Below are 20,257 nucleotides of genomic sequence, written 5' to 3'. Positions count from 1 at the left end.
TAGTTTGGTTATGGTTCAGGTTTGGCCTGAAGAAGGTTCACAAACAACCACAACGTTGCCGTAAAACCTGATGTTATGATGGAAGGCTAAATATACTGGAAATTCAGCTTGTGTTTTCATGAATTCCTGCTTTGGGACCGGCTGTAGATCGTGGGGAGCGTGGTCTCCCCATGGTTTGCATGTCGACGTGTCCTTTGAGCAAGATATTGCTCCCCGGGTGCCTTAAGGCAGCACACTTCTTCTTAATGACTAAGGAGGGCTTAAATGCAGAGACCAATTTCCCTAAGTGGATTAATAAATGATACTTTGTTTTTTTATCCAGCACTTTTATTTGAAGCCTCAGAGGAAACACTTCAGGAGACACAGATGAAAAAAAAAAACATCTTTAACTCCGAAACGTTCTTCGAGTTCAACAACAATCACAACATTCCAACGAGGTACATCTTTTGACCTCGAGTTAGGACTGTAATATTTTTTCTTCAGTGATCATGGCCCCAAAAAAAGCGCATTCTGTCTGCTGGCAAGATTTTAGATCCATCACAACATTTTAAGAGATGAGAATTTTTTTTAATACTGATTCACAGACCGTCACATGGAAAAGAAAACTGCTTAATTTCAGAAGTAAAAGATGATTACAAATTCCTATTCAGAAATTGAGCATATGATTGTATATGCTATATTTTTTTGGTGTTATTAGATTGATGGTACATCTTTTTCATGGAAGAATATCTGCCAAAAACAGGCAGACAAAGAACACACTCTGCTTTACCTCCGTGCAGTTCTAAAGATGCTTACACTATAAAAATACAAGTATTTTCAGAACTAATTGTATAATTTAAATAACAGTAGAACTAAAAAAACACGGCGGAATAAAAACTGACATTTTCAGATGAAACAATATCGTGGACAACAGAGTCGTTCGCCCCTGAGTGTTTTTAATTCCCTTACTTTTAGCAAGACCCCCCATTGCACCTTTTAACAACATCGGGTCATTGATTAATAAGAGTGCTTTAAAAAAAATCATAATATTCTCATAACAAATACAAAAATGTAAACACTCAGGGTGTCCCCCGTATAAAGACATGCACACACAAATTTTTTTTATGATGTGGTAATAATTTGATCTTTTTGCCCCGCCCCTACATATAAGCAGCCATAATTAAAACAAATACTTAAAAAACTAAGGTCTTATGGTACATTTGGACTCGACCACATCGTTTGTGCCTCCTCAGCTGGGTTAAGGCACCTTCCCTTTTCTCCATGACTTGCTGTTGCACATTCAGTTTCAGTAAAAAAACAACAAATAGAGTTCTCTAAATCAACCCTAACAAAAAACTAATAAATACATTCAGTGGCTGTGGTGGCCTGAGGAGGTGGACGGCGGCTGCAGTTTCTCAGACTTGAGATCTTTGGCTTCTGTGTCTGACGAGGAATCGGAGTCCTGGGCCTGCTGCTGCCTCAGCCACATGTCCGCGTACAAGCCTCCCTTGACGAGCAAGTCCTCGTGTCTTAGATAGAGAGAAAAAGCGAGTTACATGGAGCTCAGGGAAGAAGGGGGATCGTCAGTATGACTTTCAGAACAACGAATCACACTCACCGTCCTCGCTCGGCGATACGGCCGTCACTGATCACCAGAATCTGGTCTGCTCCGATGATGGTGGACAACCTTTTTATAGAGAAAAAGAGATTCACGCCCCTCTTTAGATAAAACAACTGAAACAGAAGAAATACCCCTCCAGCGCATGGATCTCTCACCTGTGAGCGACAACAACTGTTGTACGGTTGATACAGATTTTGGCCAAAGAGGCCTGGATGTTGCGTTCTGTCTGTGTGTCGAGAGCAGATGTGGCCTGCAGAGAGACTTTATTTGTGACAACAGAAAACAACAGCAAGAACATAGCCGCTCAAAGTAACACATCAAGTAACAACGAGGCGGTTTCTGTCTCCGCTCTGCTGGTCCACTTAGGTATCGCTGCTCCTTTTTATGATCTCACCTCATCGAGTAGGATGATCTGTGGCGCTTTGAGGATAGTTCTGGCGATAGCCACCCTTTGTTTTTCCCCTCCACTAAGCTTCAGACCTCTTTCCCCCACCTGCGTATCGTAACCTGCCGGAAGCAAATACAGGCAGGTGGTGAAACCAACTCCTGGGGGATTCACATCCCTCACATTACTTTGAACGTCTGCACTTGATGTAGGAGGGCTAATCTCTCGGTCACCTTCGGGGAAGGTCATGATTTTATCATGTATGTCAGCAGCCACAGCAGCCTCCTCCACCTCCTGGTCGCTAGCGGTGATGCGGCCGTAGCGGACGTTATCCCGGATGGTGTCGTTGAAAAGCACAGTATCCTGGGGAACCACGCCGATGTGCGCGCGCAGAGATCTCTGTTTCACCTGGGGAAAGACGACGAAGACAAAGCAATGACTTGTCTGTTCACACACAAACACACACACCTATTTTAAAGACACTGTAACTTGATTTGTCGCTGTTAAAATAAGTAAAAGCACAAGCAGTTAATTTATGCTAGTGATAGTTAAATGACTTCTGCACATGAAAAAGTAGACATAATTATGTCACTAATATTTGCTTGAACTGTAAAGCTCACAATCTTAAATGTATTTAAATGAATGCATCACAGAGGCATTGGCAGAACTTGGATTGGATCCATGTAGTTTTACATCCAGTACACTTTTTTGATTATGTGCCTTTGCTGTGTTTTTAATCACTGTATGCTCAATTATGCCATAGTTATGGTACCAAATATTTACCTTTGATATATCCTGCCCGTCGATGCTGATGGAGCCTCCCTGAACATCATAGAAACGGAAGAGGAGTCGTATGATGGTGCTCTTCCCAGAACCTGATGGTCCCACCTGGGGAGATGAAGAGGAACTTACAGTTGTACAGTCGTGACAGGATATGGGCAGTCTGACTGTGCTGGTGACTTGAATGGAAGTTGTTCCCTACCAGGGCACATGTCTGTCCTGAAGGTACAGTGAAGGAAACATCTGTGAGAATCTCCTTGCTAGAAAACAAGGAAAGAAATGTCAGAAATGAATTTTCTAAATGTATAATCAGTTCTAACCAGGCTGTCACATCACAGGTGAACCGACCCATTAACGTAGCTGAAGTAAACGTTCTCAAACTCCACTGTTCCCCGTTTGTACTGAAGACTCCCAGCATTTACTTCATCTTTCACCTGCACGAGAGAATACAAACAGGACATATTCAAATTTTCGATCATAAAACAAAAAGCTGAGAGTGGAAACGCAGAGCAATCGGCTTCAGAAGTACCTCTTCGTCCTCTTCGAAAAGTTTGAACATGCTTTCCATGTCAATGAAAGAATTCTGGATCATTCTGCAAAGAAAATAGAGACGAACGTTGGCAAAAATCAACTGGAAGAAAGGCCCGAGAGAGCAGATTACAATTCTACAAAATCCAACAGATCTTTAATGTGCTGACGCCAATCACAATGCAGTATCTTCCTACCTGTAGTAGGTACCAAACCAGTTGAGGGGGGTGTACAATTGGATGATGTAGGTACCAAAAAGAACAAAATCTCCAACCTGAGATAAGAGGATTCTTTCAGTCAAACTGACTTCTGACCAGTAAATTGCGCAATACATTTGATGTAAAATTATCATGTTGCAAAGGTCAGTACCTTGAACTTTCCTTCGGTCACAAAGTAGGCACAGAGCAGGGAGCCGGCCAGCAGGCCCGATCCGATGATGACGTTCTGCGTTTGGTTGAGGAAAGCCAGGGACGCCTGGGTCTTCCACTCCGACACCTAAAAACAGGAGGAGAGGGGCTCCATCAAATGCGTGCCTGTAGTGTAGGCGCTGGGCAAATGTTGACTACTAACAACTGATTTGCAGGACATTAATTTAGACACACATAACGACTTTAGACTCTAATTCACATGTGTGTGTTCTTGCTGGGGACAACTTACTGATTTGCTCTCACGCAGAATATTGACGCTGACAGCAAATCTCAAAAGCAGTAATAACTAGACACAGGAATGACTAATGTCCAGATGGAAACTTGTCTGACTTGCCTGATATTTTAAGATGAAGTCCTCGAAACGCCCGACCTCATAGTTCTCTGCATTGTAGTACTTCACCTGTTGAACAGAATAAAAAAAAAAAAAACAAGCGGAACCAAGTTTAACATCTTGAAATAATAAAAACATCTCTCTGAGACAGAATCTAGACTGACAACAAAATGCTCAATGTACCGTCTCAAAGTTCAACAAGGAGTCCACAGCCTTGGACTTGGCATTGTTGTCCTGCTGATTCATCTCTCGTCTGTACTTGGTTCTCCATTCGGTGATGATGATGGTCAGAGCTGTGGGAAAAGATTATCAGGAAATCAGAAATCTTTCAGGTGATATGTTCAACCAAACCTGCCACGTTCCTAAATATTGTTATTAATGGATATATGATGTTGGATCGCTACGCTTCAACGTGCACTACTCACTGAGGTACAGCGCCATGCAGACAAAGACGATGAGGCCGAACCAGGCGTTGAAGTAGGTGACAAAGTAGATGATAGAGATGGCAATGTCAGCCATGGTTGGGATGATGCTGAACACTATGTAGCTGTGGGAAAACAAAGGGACAGATGAGTTAATTTTCACTTGGAATCTAAATGCTAGGATACAATTTCAAGGTTCAAGGCCGTCTTACCTGAGCAGGCTGTTAATGGACGAGGTGCCGCGGTCAATGCTCCTCAGCACATCGCCGGTTTTGCGGCCCAGGTGCCAGCGCAGGGAGAGCGAGTGCAGGTGGCTGAACAGACGCACTTGAACCACGCGGTTGGTGAACTGCTGCACCCGGATCCACAAGAAAGAGCGCAGGTTACTGATGAAACCAGACGCACCTGGGAAGAAGGGGAAGGTGATGATGGAAGGGACAGATTGAGATGTCACGTGAAGTGTGAGCGGAGACATGAAATCAAGGCGCAGTTTGGCTTGTTGAGCCTTTGGTCAGTCTTGGTCCTACCTGCACCGCCGCCCTGCATGAACTTGAGCAGGACATAAATGCACACTGTTGTTGACAGAGTGCGCCAGCTGCTGCCATCAGTCAGCTCATTCACTGAGAGAGGGACAAAGACATTAAGGTAGAAGAGCAAAAAAAGGTCAGGTTTTTGACTTGAAGATGAGGTCGATAAACAAGACGATCAGTGGGACAACGGTGTCCTCTGATAGCAGGGTATCTGATATTCTTCTCTCTGGCCCTCTGGAGCCTTAGCTATCAGAAGTCTGTCTCAATTTTATCCCATCACACATCGGCTGCAAAGCCGCTGGGTGAATATTGAACATTTTTTTGTCATGTTTTCATGTTGGCTCTGGTAAAACACTACCAGTTTGTTACTGAGCTCGCCGAAACGGCCCATTTAACGTGAGAAGCAGCTCGGAAATAAACAAATGTTCGAGTCTGTGGGGTTCAGTAAAAAGATATGCGCCTCACCAATATTCTTGTAGTAAATGGGCACAAAGACGTTGATTGCTCTCTCGACTCCCAGCAGCCCCAAACAGAAGAGGACGAGAAGCTGGAGGAAGATGTTGCCCCGGGGCCACATGTAGGGAAGGAGCACACCCACTTTCTTCCTGAAACCCTGCCAGGTGGACTGGTTCTCTTCTGTCCCGCCCAAAAGGCTCTGAGAGAGAAATACATGAAACACTGAAAGCAGCGTTTCGTCATGTCTGAGACGGGACATTTAAAAAATATATTGTTGCCAAATAGCAGCGTCACAGGGAAACTCTCACCTGTCTGCTGTTCTCCACGTCCCGCTCGTCTTCATTTATCAGCAGCATGTACGGTTTTCGTGGCAACCCGGGAGCTTTGAGACCGATGAAGAAGAGCAGCCCGGTGCCAACGTAGCGCATCAGCCACAGGGCGAACTGCACCTGAAGGGATTCATTGAAACAAAAAAGATCAATATGGATACCAGTTGATCAGCATTTATGCTCATAATGGGCATTTGTATGAGAAAATTATGAAAATGATGACTGAGTTAGATGCATCATTTACAATACAATGACCAAGCCTTTGAGTAAGTAACATTTCTCTACTTCAAACTGAGGTGGCGCCTGCTGTCTCAGGACCTCTCGTCATGACAAACTGGCTAGCTGTGCGTTGTAAAGCATAGATAGTCCTCACTTTAGATTCTCAGGCATAGATAGTCCTCACTTTAGGTCACACAAAATACTCAACGGAGAGGAACTACCTGAATTAATTATGAATTGCAGTATGAAAACACGTTTATAAAACACATTAGTGCTTTATAACCATTAGTACATCATCTAAGTCCTTAAAAAATGGTTTGCAATATAAATTACTTAAATGGTTTGCAATATATATTATCTAATTTACAAATGGGGAATCCATCATTTATAATACACAATCATGAAACACATAATAGTGAAGCTTATTATTCAAGAATAAAACATGTATAACAGTGTTAATGCATTGCATACTCATGAGTTACAAATGAGTGTTCATATTCGAACAATGCTTTAAAAAAGATGAATTAAGTGTTTACTCATGCTTTACTAATGCTATATTGTGTGTAGTTATTATAAAGTATCACATTTTATTCTAGACTGTTTTTTTAAATTTTTTGTTCGGATTTAATAAGCTTTCAAATTGAATAAAAGCTCAGAATAAACAGAAACAACAATACAAATAACAAAAAAGTCAAGTCATGCTTAAGCAGGAAGTTACGTACTGAGTGGGAGGGGCAAGACTGTGTTTTAGGATTTGTTTGGTTAACAGTGACTCTCCTGGGACCTGATAGGCAGATTGAGCAATGACTCAGCAAAACTCAAAATGAGGCTCTAGTCTTGCCCTCACTAACATTGGCATTAAAGATTGTTTGCACTTAGTCTTTGTTGACTAAGTGGATACTTTGTTACACTGGGAACAAGAGGCTGAACAGGCTGCACAGCTTTAAACAAGTCGAAGGTGTGTCTCATAAATACATAACAGTAACCTAGGGGCCTATTAACCCCAAAAAACCCAGAATATAAAACAACACAATTAACTGAAAGATAACTAGAGGTAGATTACATAACATGCAATATTTTTTGATCCAATCCAGTCTGAAAATTGTGTAAAAGTAGAGGCACTGTCGAGTCTGCTTTATTATCTATTCTTAGAATTTATGGTAACAAATAAATGTGTCCAATGTGAGGGTTGATTTCTCCTCACCTGCTGTTGATTGTTCTCCAGGCCCCACCACCAGTGCGGACTGTACCAGGAGATGAAGGCCAAGTTCTCCGCTGAGAACGCCACGGCCCAGAACAGCAGCAGGGCCACGCTGTGGCCCCTGGTCCGGTCCATCAGCAGGGCCCGGCGTCTCTCCACCCTGAGCAGGGCTATAGCCCAGGCCCAGCCCAGCGCAGAGAAGCAGCCGTACAACACCACATACCCTGGGAGCTCTCCTCCGTTGGCAGCCCGCCACACCACCCCACCCACAAACTGGACGAGCAGGAGGACGGAGACGGCCTGCTGGAAGCCGTAGAGGCGGGAGCGAGGGATGAACTTGGGCTCCATTGCGGTGCCATATTTCTGGTAGAATATGCAGTGGATGGTGCCGAGGAAGAAGGAGATGGTGAGCAGGATGGAGGGGACCAGCGTGAAGTAGAAGCAGGGGGAGATGCCTTCATCCACCCATGTGCGAGAGATGGAGGAATTGGCTTCACAGTAGCCCTGCATAAACACCATGGCTGCAGCTGGGAAGACACACAAAGCACAACCACAGATAAAGTCCAATATTAAATGTTACATGTTAGAAATATAATAACAACAAAAGGGGACACATGCTGCTACTGGAACAAAGAAGAGCCTTGTCTCTCTCTACACACACACTTGCATGGGAGCATTATTATGTCGTCTTCAGTGACAGTTTTAGTCGCTGACTCATGGTTCAATGAAAGCACCACCACGTATAACCGACATGTAACCAGTTGCGGTGACCGAGCAGCTCACAGAAACCTTTTCACACACACACACACACACACACACATATTTCTAATAACGTCCACATTGAGATGCTAAAGGGACAGCAAGCAGCCATATCACACTGGTAAACAATTAGTTATGACCTCACCGTATGTGCAGGCGGTTTCTGTCAGCGACGCCGCACTTGTCGTGAACGGAGGTTACTCCGGAGAAGCTAGCAAGTCCACTCACAACTATCAGCTTTTATACCAACGTGACGGACTGATGAGAGAAGCGATACATAACCAGGCGTCTGTCATCGCCACGAATGTTAACCTTGCCGCGTGCAGGTTAGTTAAACAACTCCTACGTATCCATGACTCGGCAATCGACGCTTTACGCAACAGCGTTTGACTGCGTGGCCTGTCGGTGTTTACAGCCTTGACCGGCGACGTAAAACCATAAATAGCCAGTGAGCGCCCCTAGAGGATGAACGCGGAACTGATCTATGGAGACCGGAAGCGAGCAACACGGACCCCAAAAACAGGGCACAATGGCCGTTTCTCAAGTACACAAGTCTGTACAGTAGTTAGCGTACTTGGTATTGAGGACAAGGAGTAGAAATATATTTTTAGGTAAAAGTTATGCATTCGCAATTTTATGCGAATGCATAATTTTGCATAATGCATAATTGCGTTATGTAAAATTACATAACTAGGTTATAGACAAAAACATATGTAAAGGATCACAAGTAAAACATTGTATTTATATAATTTCAATATTTTAACTGACTCATTAACTTATGCGTTTTGTTTGATCTTTTTTGATATTTTTTATCAATGTACATTATTTATGTTTTATTTCTCTCACACACAGTGAACACACAGTACAACTCGACAAGAGACAAACAGGGTTTAAAAACAAGGAGAAGGTAACGAGACACAGGTGGAAACAATGAGGCAGCACAGGTGAAGACAATCAGACAATCAGGAGACGCACAAATACAGGGGCAGGAGGACAAACTACAAAATAAAACAGGAACCCAGAAAAACCAAACTGTGACAGAACAATGCTAAACCCATACGATCTAATATAACTAATAGTTGTAAAAGTATAAAGCCAATATTTTACACTTAGTGACACTGTGGCAATTGAGTTTTAGTTAAAACAATTGTGTAACAAACTAAGCACTGGTATACACACAAAATGATGCTATGTATTTTATCCAATCCATTGTGGATTGTGTGGGGAAAAAAACACATATCTGTGGGGGGAAATTAGAGCCTGCAGTGTTACAAAATGACCAGTAGATGGCAGTAAATACTAAGGTATAATCAGAGGAAACCGCTGTCCACAACAGAGTCATGTATGAACAATGGCTAATAAAACCTCAATGTAACACATGATACACATGTGGTGGAAAAAAGGTAGTCCTGGAGATGCAACATAATGATATATAATAGTAAATTGTGTCACTTTCCACTGCCATATAAAGTGAATGAGTGATTAAAGACTGTAGAAACAAGTGTCCCTCTTCCACCAAAGGAAAAAAACACTTTCAAGTTAAAGGAACGATTGGTGATGAGAAGATTTAAAGTTAAGAGCTTTCCCATCAAACTGTAAATTCAGGGTTTACTACAAAGATGGGAAGTGACTCAAACGCCATCTGTCGCGTCTGTCCTTCCTGCGAGGGTGAATAAAAGACTCAGCATGTGTGTGTGAGTGTGTGTGTGTGTGTGTGTGTACCTGCATGTGGAAGAATAAGAAATGGGAAGCGTATCCTAATATGAAAGAGGAAGGAGCTTACACACTCTCTCTCTCACACTCTCTCTCTCTCTCTCTCTCTCTCTCTCTCTCTCTCTCTCTCTCTCTCTTCTCTCTCTCTCACACACACACACACGCACACACACGCACACACACGCACACACACGCACACACACACACACACACACACACACACACACACACACACACAGGACATGCTGGGATGGAAAAAGGAGTAATTCTTATCATTTAGAGCCTTCACAATGGGCATAAAGAGCTCCTAATCTGCTTCATCTCCCCGGCTCTTTTGTGTGAGTGGAAATGGACCTTCTGTCCATCGGCTGCTTGAAACCCCGCTCTTTTGTCTCCCAGTGGATGTGATGGCCTGCCCATCACAAACCTTCATCTCTCTCCCCTTTTGTGGGCGTCTCCACCTCCGCATACAGGCTCAGCTGGAGCCCTATAAGTCCGTTAGGTGTGTCTTTTCTTGTATTCAATCTCACCTTTTCTCTCATTCTCATTTCTGCTTCTTTGTCCGCTTGAAACTGCCTGACACACAAGGATGGTAACAGGCGGGGAAAAGACGGATGTGTGTGCCAATCTAATCCCTTGATTTAGTGAGAAGAGAATACTGGTGGTGTTCGAAATGCTACGTCCAATCTCATTAGTACTAAGGGCGATCAATAAAGCTTCGGGTTCTGCTGAATCTGGTATTCACTGAAGGATTGGGCTTTGTGACTACAGTTCTGACCAGTAGATCAATGGCAGATGACCTTTGCTACCTTTAATACTCACAAATCAGCCACCAGCTATTGTGTAGTCAGATGGTTGTTTACGTAGACAAGGTGGGTTATCTGGACATTCAGGTCCAGAATTGAAAATAAACTATTGCTTTGCTTCAAGGGATGTGGCATCATCATAATCATACTTTCCAATGAGGAGAAACAAAGGTAGCTCTTGTGTTATTTAGAAAATTTGAAAGCATGACATCACATTCAGGCACGTTGCCGAATGTCTGTGTTGGTGCCACAGCTTCACCCTCACCACTACAGCTTATCTGCCACAGCCAGCCCCGCAGTTAGAATCGCATAAAGAATTTGTGCGCCAAGTTCTTGGTTCAGATGTGCGGTCTAGACTCTTCCTCTGACCCACATGCTGACGGCTGTCTGCAAGGGAATTCTCCATTCATGACGTTTTCAACCGGTTTCATCATTGTGGTACTTAAGTGAGAGGACCACCTACAGTTTTTGAGTCGAGGCTCTCGACTAACAGATTTTCTGCGTAGGGGTAATAAAGAATGGGATGGTTTTTTTTTTATACTTTATGAATGTAACGCAGAGCCTTAAATGGGTGATGGCTCCTCCGCACATGGGGTCGCAGCCACCGGTTTAAGAGCAGTTTGAAAGAGATTTCTACTTGGAGAGACTATCCACTTGGCCTGCTGAGCTTGACATTGTATCTCTGAGTTTGAGCTTGAACTGTCCGACCCTGGCGGCCCACTGAGAGTAGTTCAGCCACCTTCTCCTGCTGGGATAAGATCTCCTGTCCGACTGCTCTTGATAAACACAAAGGGGATGCCTTCGCTGCCGCTGAACTACGCCCTCGCCACAGTGGCCGTCTGCGTAGGGAGTCTGAGGGGAAAGCCAGAAGGTGAGTGAGAAGTGATAGAGGAAGACAGAGAGGAGAGTGTGTGTGTGTGTGTGTGTGTGTGTGTGTGTATACAAGATAACACAGGCTACAAAAACCAGATTGACACACCGGTGCCTCAGTGTGTGGGCGAATCTGTCACAGATACAGAGGCAGACAGGCTGAGGCAGAGAGGTATTGTTAGAGAAGACGCAGAGCCCCAACACTAACCTATCTACACGTTTCAGGCACAACGGACTGGAAAACAAGCTGCACCTTTCTACTGTAAGCCACACACACGCACACGCACACACAGAGTTGACATATATATGTGTGGATTTGCCCTGTTGAACTGCAAACTTCAGTTACTTTCCTTCCTTTGTGTAAAAGCACTGACACGCCAAACCTGTTACATCTTGAGTGGCACCTCTCTAAAATCCTCTTACTGCCACTTTGCTGTGACCACTGGGGACGGTCTCACATCGTAGGAACACTTGTGGTTCCCTGAGACGAGGTATAAGCAGAAAAACAGTACAGTACAATGGAATATGAATTTAAAAATCACTTTTCAGGAGGCTGCTGTACTGCATCACTGACCAGTGACCATGGTATATCAATGTTGAATAAAGTGTGTGCTTTATGGACTCTGACACTCAAACGTCTTTCTCCTGCACAGATTTAAAGTGCACTAAAGGAAGTGTAAAGATGAATGGAGGAAATGTTTATAATGGTTTCTGGAAACTCATGGATTTGATGCAAATCGGTTATTTAATCCTCTGAATAATTTATTATTCAATGTATTAAACCCTCTTAGGAAAAAAAAGCCACACATCTTCAAGGCAATTCAAAAATGGTGCACAAAGAAATGCAGGATTATCTCATCAAAAGCCAAGAAAATAAACTTAATCATTTGTCATGGAAGCCGCAAATGTCGTGAGGTGGATGCGTTTGACCTTCAGGTAATTGAATGCAACTTCTGGCAAAACCTAAACCCTGAGAGTGAGCCGCAGTGGCTTTACCACGACTGCTCCTGGGCATCATCACATGGGTCAGCTGATCAAAACCTCTGAGAAAAGGAAGGCCAAATGTGTAGCTTTCCTCACCAGCAGAACTGTTTTCAGCTGCGCTAACATAATTGCACAAGGGTTTTCTAATCATCCATTCGTCTTCTAGGCGATTAGCAGACATAGAACACTGGAGTTATAGTTGCTGGAAATGAGCCTCTATACACCTTTGTAGATATTTCATTAAAAACCAGACAATTCCACCTGCAATAGTCATTTACCACATTACCAATGCATAGAGTGAATTTCTAATTAATTTCATGTTATCTTCATTGAAAAATAAGGACATTTCTAAGTGACCCCAAACTTTTGAACGGTAGTGTACAAAAACCTGTAGTTTGTTACGTTTGATATAATGGTTTTGTAATGGTTTACGGACCATAAAATCCATGTAGCGTTGGTCCGACCGATGCCTAAAAAAAGACTCAGACAGTGGAAAACTCTTTTTATCACTCACAACAAGTTTCTTTCTCAATAAACAAATGAGCAAGGAACCATTTTCTTCGGCAAACGGCCATCACACAGCCCTGCTATTGCAAAAAGCCCACCGATTACCCGCCGGTGATATGCACTGCGGCGCAGTTCCCGATGATGAAACTGTCAGGTAAGTCTTGCATTGGACTTCAAACAACTTCACATATGAGATCCGAAAAGATGAGATATGGAGCACGTGGAAATAGTAAAAGCTTATAATAAGGTGCAGCATGTAATATTTTGACATTAGGCATGTTTATATCACGGCATATACATGATGAAAATAACAGTAACCCATCATAACAATATATCAAAACAGATTATTGTGTTTGCAGCTTTCAAAGGGCAACCTCTAGAGCACTTTCGCCAAGGGGACACTCCAGCGGTGCACACGTCCTTGCTGAGGAGGTCGCACTGCATCCAGCTCCTTCACCCGCTGACGATGTGTTGGACACGGGACGTACTCTTGTGAAGAAGTACCCAGATTTGATCGTGTCTCTTCCTATTAAGCTGCTGCCTCGTGAGGTTCTTCGGCCTCCTCACACGGGAGACACTCGAGAGAAGAAGGGCCCAGATTTGAAAAACATTGTGTTGCCTCCTCCTTGTCTGGACGATGATTAAATAACTTATAAAGCCAAGTCATTTTTGTCTTTTTTTTAATCACGTTCATGGTGAAAGTGATTGTCGCCAAAAATAGGGCAAAACAATATCAGAAGCACAAAAACATTTACAACGGTGCATCATTCAAGCCTCATATGTAACAAACCTGGGTCAGGAGGCAGAAACGCGACAGCAGCATCACATCGCTTTGCAAGGATTGGACAGGAACAGTCCATTGGGTTGTAGCTTTTTTGAAAATGGCAGCAAGAGACACATGACACAGGACATTGCATATCACATTCATAGGAGCAGAATATGCAGCATTAACAAAAATTACTATCCTATACATTACAGATATGTAAGATAGCAACAGCAAATGTATTAGTCCAGGGTTTAACGCCATCAACACTGACAGTATTCCCATCATGCACCTTGCCATTAGACACAAATGCACACTTTCGCGTGATTTATTCTTAACAACTTTGAATAATGGAGAATGAAGTGAGAAGTATTAAATGAACTGGAAGTGCTTCTCTGATCTCTCACCCAAGAAACATTTGGGAGAGGAGGAGGAGGCGGCACCTTCCTGCATGAGTGGCGCTGAAGCCGGGCTGACTCGCCGGCGACGCTGTCACGGAGCGGAGTGTCAATTTTAAAAGAGCATCTCTTTCCTCTGGGCTGGAGGGTGACGGATAATGCTTTTGTGCATTACCGAGAGGGGAAGGCCATCCATCATGACTACGTGTGTGTGTGTGTGTGTGTGTGTGTGTGTGTGTCAGACTATGTGCATGTGCTGATTGTATGCAGGTAGTGTTGCTCTCCTCAAGGCTAGAGTGTGGTTATGGAAGGGGAGGAGAAAGAGGAGGCCTTCCAGGTAAATGCAAGGCAGGCAGAGCATCTAGAGACGAGGACTCTCACTGGTGTCAAGCGGGGGCGGGTTATTTATTTGGTTGGGGGTCGTGGGAATACTGGGAACATCTTCTTGCTGATGAAGAGCTGATGCTCTCAGACACATTGCAATGCCGGTGGTGTGTGTTTCGTGTCAAAGGCTGCCTTTTCAACACCAGATGTTGTCAGGCTGATTGGTGGGAGGGAAGGAGATACAGCAATGCACACGCATGTATATACAGTGATGACACACAGCAGAAGATATCATTTTATATTCATAAGGTACCAGAGCGGTTTTTGAATGGCAACATTTTTGACAGTGTCACCAGTCGAGACTCAGCATGGGGACACGCCTGTGCAGCAGGAAAGACTCCCGTTCTCTACGGCTCGTTTGCAGAGGGAGATATCGGGTAAAAAAAAATACTGAAATCTCATTTTGGACACTAATGCCTGGAAAAAACAGGTGAAAAGCAGTGCAGGGGTGAATTCATATGCGCATAATTTTCAGAAAAGCTTTTGTATTTTCTCCATAAATCTGGGAGGCAATGCACTCAATACAGAGGCGCCCAAGTACAGAAGCACTTGTCATTTTTTGGCAAGGTGCAGAGAGAGAGAGAGAGAGAGAGAGAGAGAGAGAGAGAGAGAGAGAGAGAGAGAGAGAGAGATAGAGTATATAGTTTGACCTGCCATGCTCTGTGGAGCTAACCTCCACCACCCTATGCTAATGCTGCTCCTGCAGCCGCTCTTGTTTCCATAACAACTTTGGGTGAAGGAGACAGGCCTCGACCCAAAAAACGTGGAGCAGCCTGGGTGGGAGGACACATGGGGACTAAACCTGTGCATACACACACACACACACACACACACACACACAGAGCCACACACACACACAGTTGCAGTAGCGCTTCCACCCAACGCGCTCTTGTTGTTGTCCCTCATTGTGTTCAGAGGGCAGGTGGCGCGCGCTCCCCTGGTTCCGTCCTCTGAGGGGTTATTACTGCTACAAATAATCCCACGATGACGCCAAGTCCAAACAGTTTCAAATAATAAAGACGGGATATGGATTTGATATTTGCAGCAGTGGATTGTTAGTGGATTGGCTCGTTCGTTTGTTGTTCTTCCCGGTGTATACATGGAAACTGCAACGCTGCGTCTTTGTGTGTGGCCTCGGTCATGGGAGGAAGGCCCTTTTGTGCAACTTGCTTACTCTACTACGACGTGTTTACTCGACTCCCCGCTCGTGTGCCCCAGTGGCTTGATGCTGTTATGTCTCCGAGGGCCCGGACTGGAGCTTGAGAGGGGACCGATAAGCAAATTGAGCAGGTCCCTTTGCTCCCTCCTCTGTTTGGCTATATGCAGAACGATTGTTTCATTTGTGCGCAGAGTATTTTCTCCCGCTCTCTCAAGCCTAAAAGCCCACGCAACTGCAAAATTCACCTCTGCGATAAAACTATCCAGGCGAGAGAAGCACGCAGAGATAAATCTCCCAAAAAACATTCTGCAAAATATGCCACAAATCCACCGCCGTGACATCACCTAGCGGGAGCGCGTGTGTTGTTATGAAGATGTGCGTGTGTGTATGTGCGTGTGTTTGTTGAGATAGAGAAAAAGAGAGAGGGATTGCGAAGTTGGCGGTTTGAATGATGTTTAACTGGAGCTCAGCACAGCTGAATGAGGCTGTAAATCCGCTTTCTCCTGGGTGCAGTTACTCAGAGCGCCACGGTACAGAACTATCACAGAGAGAAGGATGTCACCGCATTACTGTCGTGCACACTCACACACGTGTGCACACGCACACTATTTCTGCCTCCTACAAGGCCTAAAATATAACCCTCACCATCAACAGCAACCCACTCAGAGGATTGAGGATATATAGAGCACAGAGCTCCATCCCACATTAACCAAACACAGAGATCTCTCCTCTTGAGGCTTCACATCCACTCAGGCCTCACTGGCTCATAATCTCCTTCTGCCACAACACTTTCCCACACAACGTGCACTGCTTGGGATCAAATCATGACACCGGAGGCAAAAGGAAAACAACAGAACAAAATGTACAGATGCAATTTCAAGAAAGAAATATAGGTCGAAATGTATATTCCAACCTAACTTAATGGCATTTATTATTACCTTTTTAAGGGTAAAAACGCATTGCATGCTTTGACATCGAGCCTCTTTATTAACGGCTGCGTTTCACACTGCGGTGTCCAACTTCATCAAAGGGGAAATGTGGCGAGTGTTCTTACAAAGCTGCTTCGTAAACACGCGTCACTCGCGGAGCTAATTTGATTCAGATGAGGAGATTTATGTGCAGAGCTGAGGAGGTTTGCGAGGCTGATGGTTTTTTTTTTGAAGGGGCGAATCATCAATTATTTTGCAACAGATGGGTCTCAAAGCACGATTGGTTCTGATTATCGTCTCGATGAAATGCATAAAGGAAAAGTCTGAATTTGAGCAGAAAGTTATGAGAAGGCTATTTCAATTACTCCAGAAACTAAACCGATGAGCCAGCCTCCCACAACAGATTTAGGCATTCGGATAATTTTTGTAGTGCTTATTTTCTTCTTTCTGTCTTGCTTTCTCATCCCCTCAGAAGCTGTTTATTTCCTTGTTTCTGAAATCTGGCCCGGCTGCATTTTTTTTATAGCACGCTGCTTTTTGTCATTGTTAATTGATTACCGCTTCTCTTGAAATGCAACTTTGTTTTTCATTCCATTATCGACACGCTTGTTCAAATAATAACAGGCAACTCAACTCTGCAGAAATCCTTTGACAGACGCGGAGTAAAGAATCGGCTACGGTGCCGGCGTCGAGCAGATTGTTACAGAAGCTTTAAGATGTTTTGTTCAAGAAACCTGACAACCTGTCAAGTTTGATTGCTCTACTAACAGCTTTTCTTCACTTAACTTGTGATTGGCAGATTTATTTTGAGCTGTTTTTTCTTTTACTTTCGGGTTCAAGAGTTCAAATTGATTACGGTTACACAGAAGTTATCTGATCTGTTTTTAGAACTAGGTTGTGTTCAAACTTGTATTCTTTCGAGCACCGATACAGTGATCCCTCTCTTTAAATCCAATTTTCAAGACCCATTTGCTGAAGGGTGGCCTGGTTTGAAAGAGCACGAACCAAATGGGAACAGGTTGTTCGGAAAATGAGTGTTTCAGAAACATCCACAATCAACTTATCCCCGGTTTTTGCAGAAACGTACAATGCAAATATCTTTTCTGATGTGTGGGCTGTAACCAGATCTCTGTGACCCGCTTCTCATCTCTGCTTAGACGAGAGGCTCAAGAGTTGGATCTGTGACAGAACTGTTAAACTTAGATTGAATAATGTCGGCGCCGGGTATTGGCAAGGAAAGAGAATGGAACAAAAGATAGACGACGTCTCATTGATTTAAGCGAAGACTTAAACAACACAATCATTTTCTCAAACAGCGCTTCTGCCGGAGTAACGAATGCTCTCGCCTCAGATGTCAAACACTTGCACTGTAACACCTTCACTCAAATTCAACCACAAAACACCCCAGACAGATGGTTGGGACCCACTGCGAGAGGCCTCCCGCGATGCCCGATAACAAGTTTCTGGTGCTAAATAGGGAGAGCGTGACTGTAAACACACCAGCTTCAAGTGGAGCGAACAGGTGGCCCGCCACATAGGTCACACTGGTCACGTTGCGTGTCCACAACAAAGGTTCAGTCACGAGGAAAATGCTCCGGATACCATACGATGGCATCAGATCTGTCGGTGAAGGAAATATCGGACGCTTCTGGGAAATCAACCCTGCTGCTGAGCGATCCCAGCACGAGGCATTAGCTTCGGTCTCGCACGTTTATGTCCTCCGTTCTGCTTCACAGTGACAAGAAGGCTGGCCTAGTTTGGAGCGCTCTCGTCGCCGATCATCTCCTCCATGTGTTTGTTTTTCAGGGGCAGTATCCTCTGGTGGTGGGAAGATGATAATGTCACGGAGGAAGAAGAGTGATGGTCCGTCTGGTGTTTACACAAGACTTTGGCATTTGTTGTCATTGGGTCTGTCGTCATTGGCGGGCAAGTTGCCACAGAGCCCCTTTCTCCACACATACACACACACACACACACACACACAAACACATACACGCACGCACACCACTCTGACCCATATAGGTGCTTTGAACCGCTGGCAGGCCAGACAAGATTATCTGGGCCCCCTTCCCAGGAAGACCATTGGGAGGTGGGTGCGTGGTGTGCGTGCGTGCGCGTGTGTGTGTGTGCACATGAAACATGTGAGTCTCTGCATGTGAATATGCAACACTGCTGCAGTTTTGCATCTGGATTTTGGACGCTGTTGAAAGAGATGTGAGGTTCAGCCTCCAGGTTCTCTTCCTCAGACTGTCACTGAAGGTGCAGGGAGGAGGATATGGGGGATTCTGATTTCTTAATATCTCCGGAGAAATTCTGTTTTATAAATATTCTCCATGATCGCGAGATTATTCAAATCAACAGTTAAAGCTAAAGTACCTCGACACACCCGAGCTTCCCTTCTCGTGGACGCTGTGAGATGCCTCTATGCAGTGACATAAAGGAAATACTAAGTGATTAAGTTAGAAAACCAAACAAAGTTTCCTCCCTAACTGTGATGACTAACTGCCTGTTTGCACTCTCTTCCATCTTGATTACCTAATCCCCAGATTAATTAGCTGTGTGTTGCAGACACTTCCTGTGGCGCGACCCTCAAATGGGTTCCCTCCTCAATCTGGCCTATCGACTTACAGGGTGCCAGAGCTTTTTCTTTGAAGGCCGCCTCGGCTTCACAGGCAAAAGAAGTCTCTGATCTGACGGCTAAAAGGAAAGGGCCCCTGCAGAGTGATAAAAACCAAAAAAAACAACATTTGCGTAACACACACACACACTCACAGGGAGAGAAAAAATTAAGAATAATTTGGTTGTGAAAACAAGGGGCGGTATGGAACAATGACAATCTGGCTCCTTTGGTAATTTCCTGTCGGCGTTCATTCGTGTGATGTGGTCGAGACTGTTCTGCCGGGATCAATCAAACCTGCGAGCAGATGGCATCGCACTCCTCCGGTGGACTGGGGATAGTCTGTGTTTTTTCAGACGCGGTAATTGGCCCGCTATGTCACGGACCGGAGCATGCTAACAGCCCCCGCCATCGCCGCTGTGCAGCGACAACACGTGTCGTTCGGCTTTGTACGGCTCGTAATGTGGTACCTGAGCTACAGGCTCCGTTTCACATCGACCCAAAGTTGTGTTAACCGTTGCTGTAATTAAAAAGTTATGTCTATTTCAGAAAGGAAAAAAAACGGTTTCAGAAGCGCATGCAAGCAAAGCAGTGCAACATTAACTTTGGCTTTCTCATTAATCTTCCAAGTCACGACTGTAGCAACCCCCAGGCAGAAAAAATGCAAACCACTTTGGTTGTCTTTCTCCAGGCGTCCGGGAGACCCAAAGAGTCAAAGGTATCACACTCCGCATCTAAAACTGCTGTATTTGCGAACAGCGTTTGCTTTTAGGTGAAGGAAGCTCATGTGGATAAATGGAACCGTGTGTGGGAGACTCAGCAAGCTGTATGAAAGAGAAGCAAAGTAATTGCATGTACTGTACAATTGTGTGTGTGTGTGTGTGTGTGTGTGTGTGTGTGTGTGTGTGTGTGTGTGGCTGCGACGCCGGGCAGTTCAAAGCTTTGATGTTTGAGCTCCTAAATGAGGGCCACCAGAGGTCCAGACTAATGGTACATCATGTGGAGATTAGAGGCCGAGTGTAGCAAGCTGACAACATGGCATTATATATGATTGTGTGTGTGATGGAGAACGGGACCGAACGTTTGTGTGTGTGTGTTTTCTTTTTGCAATTAAAAGTGAAAGTTTGGCTCAAAGTCTCAGATGCAGTTAGTATTGCAG

At 44.4% G+C, this 20,257-nt stretch overlaps 1 protein-coding gene across 1 annotated transcript; it reads right to left on the bottom strand.

The window, feature by feature from the left end:
* Positions 1-322: 322 nt before the first annotated feature.
* abcb6a (ATP binding cassette subfamily B member 6 (LAN blood group) a) lies at positions 323-8,364 on the bottom strand. The gene is made up of 20 exons (XM_068590927.1): positions 8,114-8,364; positions 7,213-7,736; positions 5,769-5,909; positions 5,470-5,659; positions 5,002-5,094; positions 4,687-4,879; positions 4,478-4,599; positions 4,236-4,345; positions 4,056-4,121; positions 3,663-3,788; positions 3,491-3,567; positions 3,295-3,358; positions 3,114-3,199; positions 2,968-3,025; positions 2,769-2,873; positions 2,219-2,393; positions 1,995-2,107; positions 1,756-1,850; positions 1,598-1,666; positions 323-1,508 (listed from the first exon to the last, which is right to left on the bottom strand). The coding sequence occupies exons 2-20, from the start codon at positions 7,726-7,728 to the stop codon at positions 1,349-1,351; spliced, it is 2,559 nt and encodes an 852-aa protein (XP_068447028.1). The 5' UTR covers positions 7,729-7,736; positions 8,114-8,364; the 3' UTR covers positions 323-1,348.
* Positions 8,365-20,257: the final 11,893 nt, after the last annotated feature.

The sequence above is a fragment of the Clinocottus analis genome, unplaced genomic scaffold (assembly GCF_023055335.1).
Source record: "Clinocottus analis isolate CAN_PGR_092001 unplaced genomic scaffold, fCliAna1.0.p SCAF_24, whole genome shotgun sequence".
NCBI classification, from domain to species: Eukaryota; Metazoa; Chordata; class Actinopteri; order Perciformes; family Cottidae; genus Clinocottus; species Clinocottus analis.
Note: the sequence above shows the minus strand (reverse complement) of the source record. Positions and strands in the feature narration are given on the sequence as shown.

Bases quoted from the DNA above. Each gene is read 5' to 3' on its own strand.
- abcb6a (XM_068590927.1), bottom strand. From the start codon at position 7,728: ATGGTGTTTATGCAGGGCTACTGTGAAGCCAATTCCTCCATCTCTCGC. The intron at 5,910-7,212 runs GTGAGGAGAAAT...GAATCCCTTCAG, and splicing joins TGGAGAACAATCAACAGCAG to GTGCAGTTCGCCCTGTGGCT. The intron at 3,200-3,294 runs GTACTTCTGAAG...TCTCTCGTGCAG, and splicing joins TTTTCGAAGAGGACGAAGAG to GTGAAAGATGAAGTAAATGC.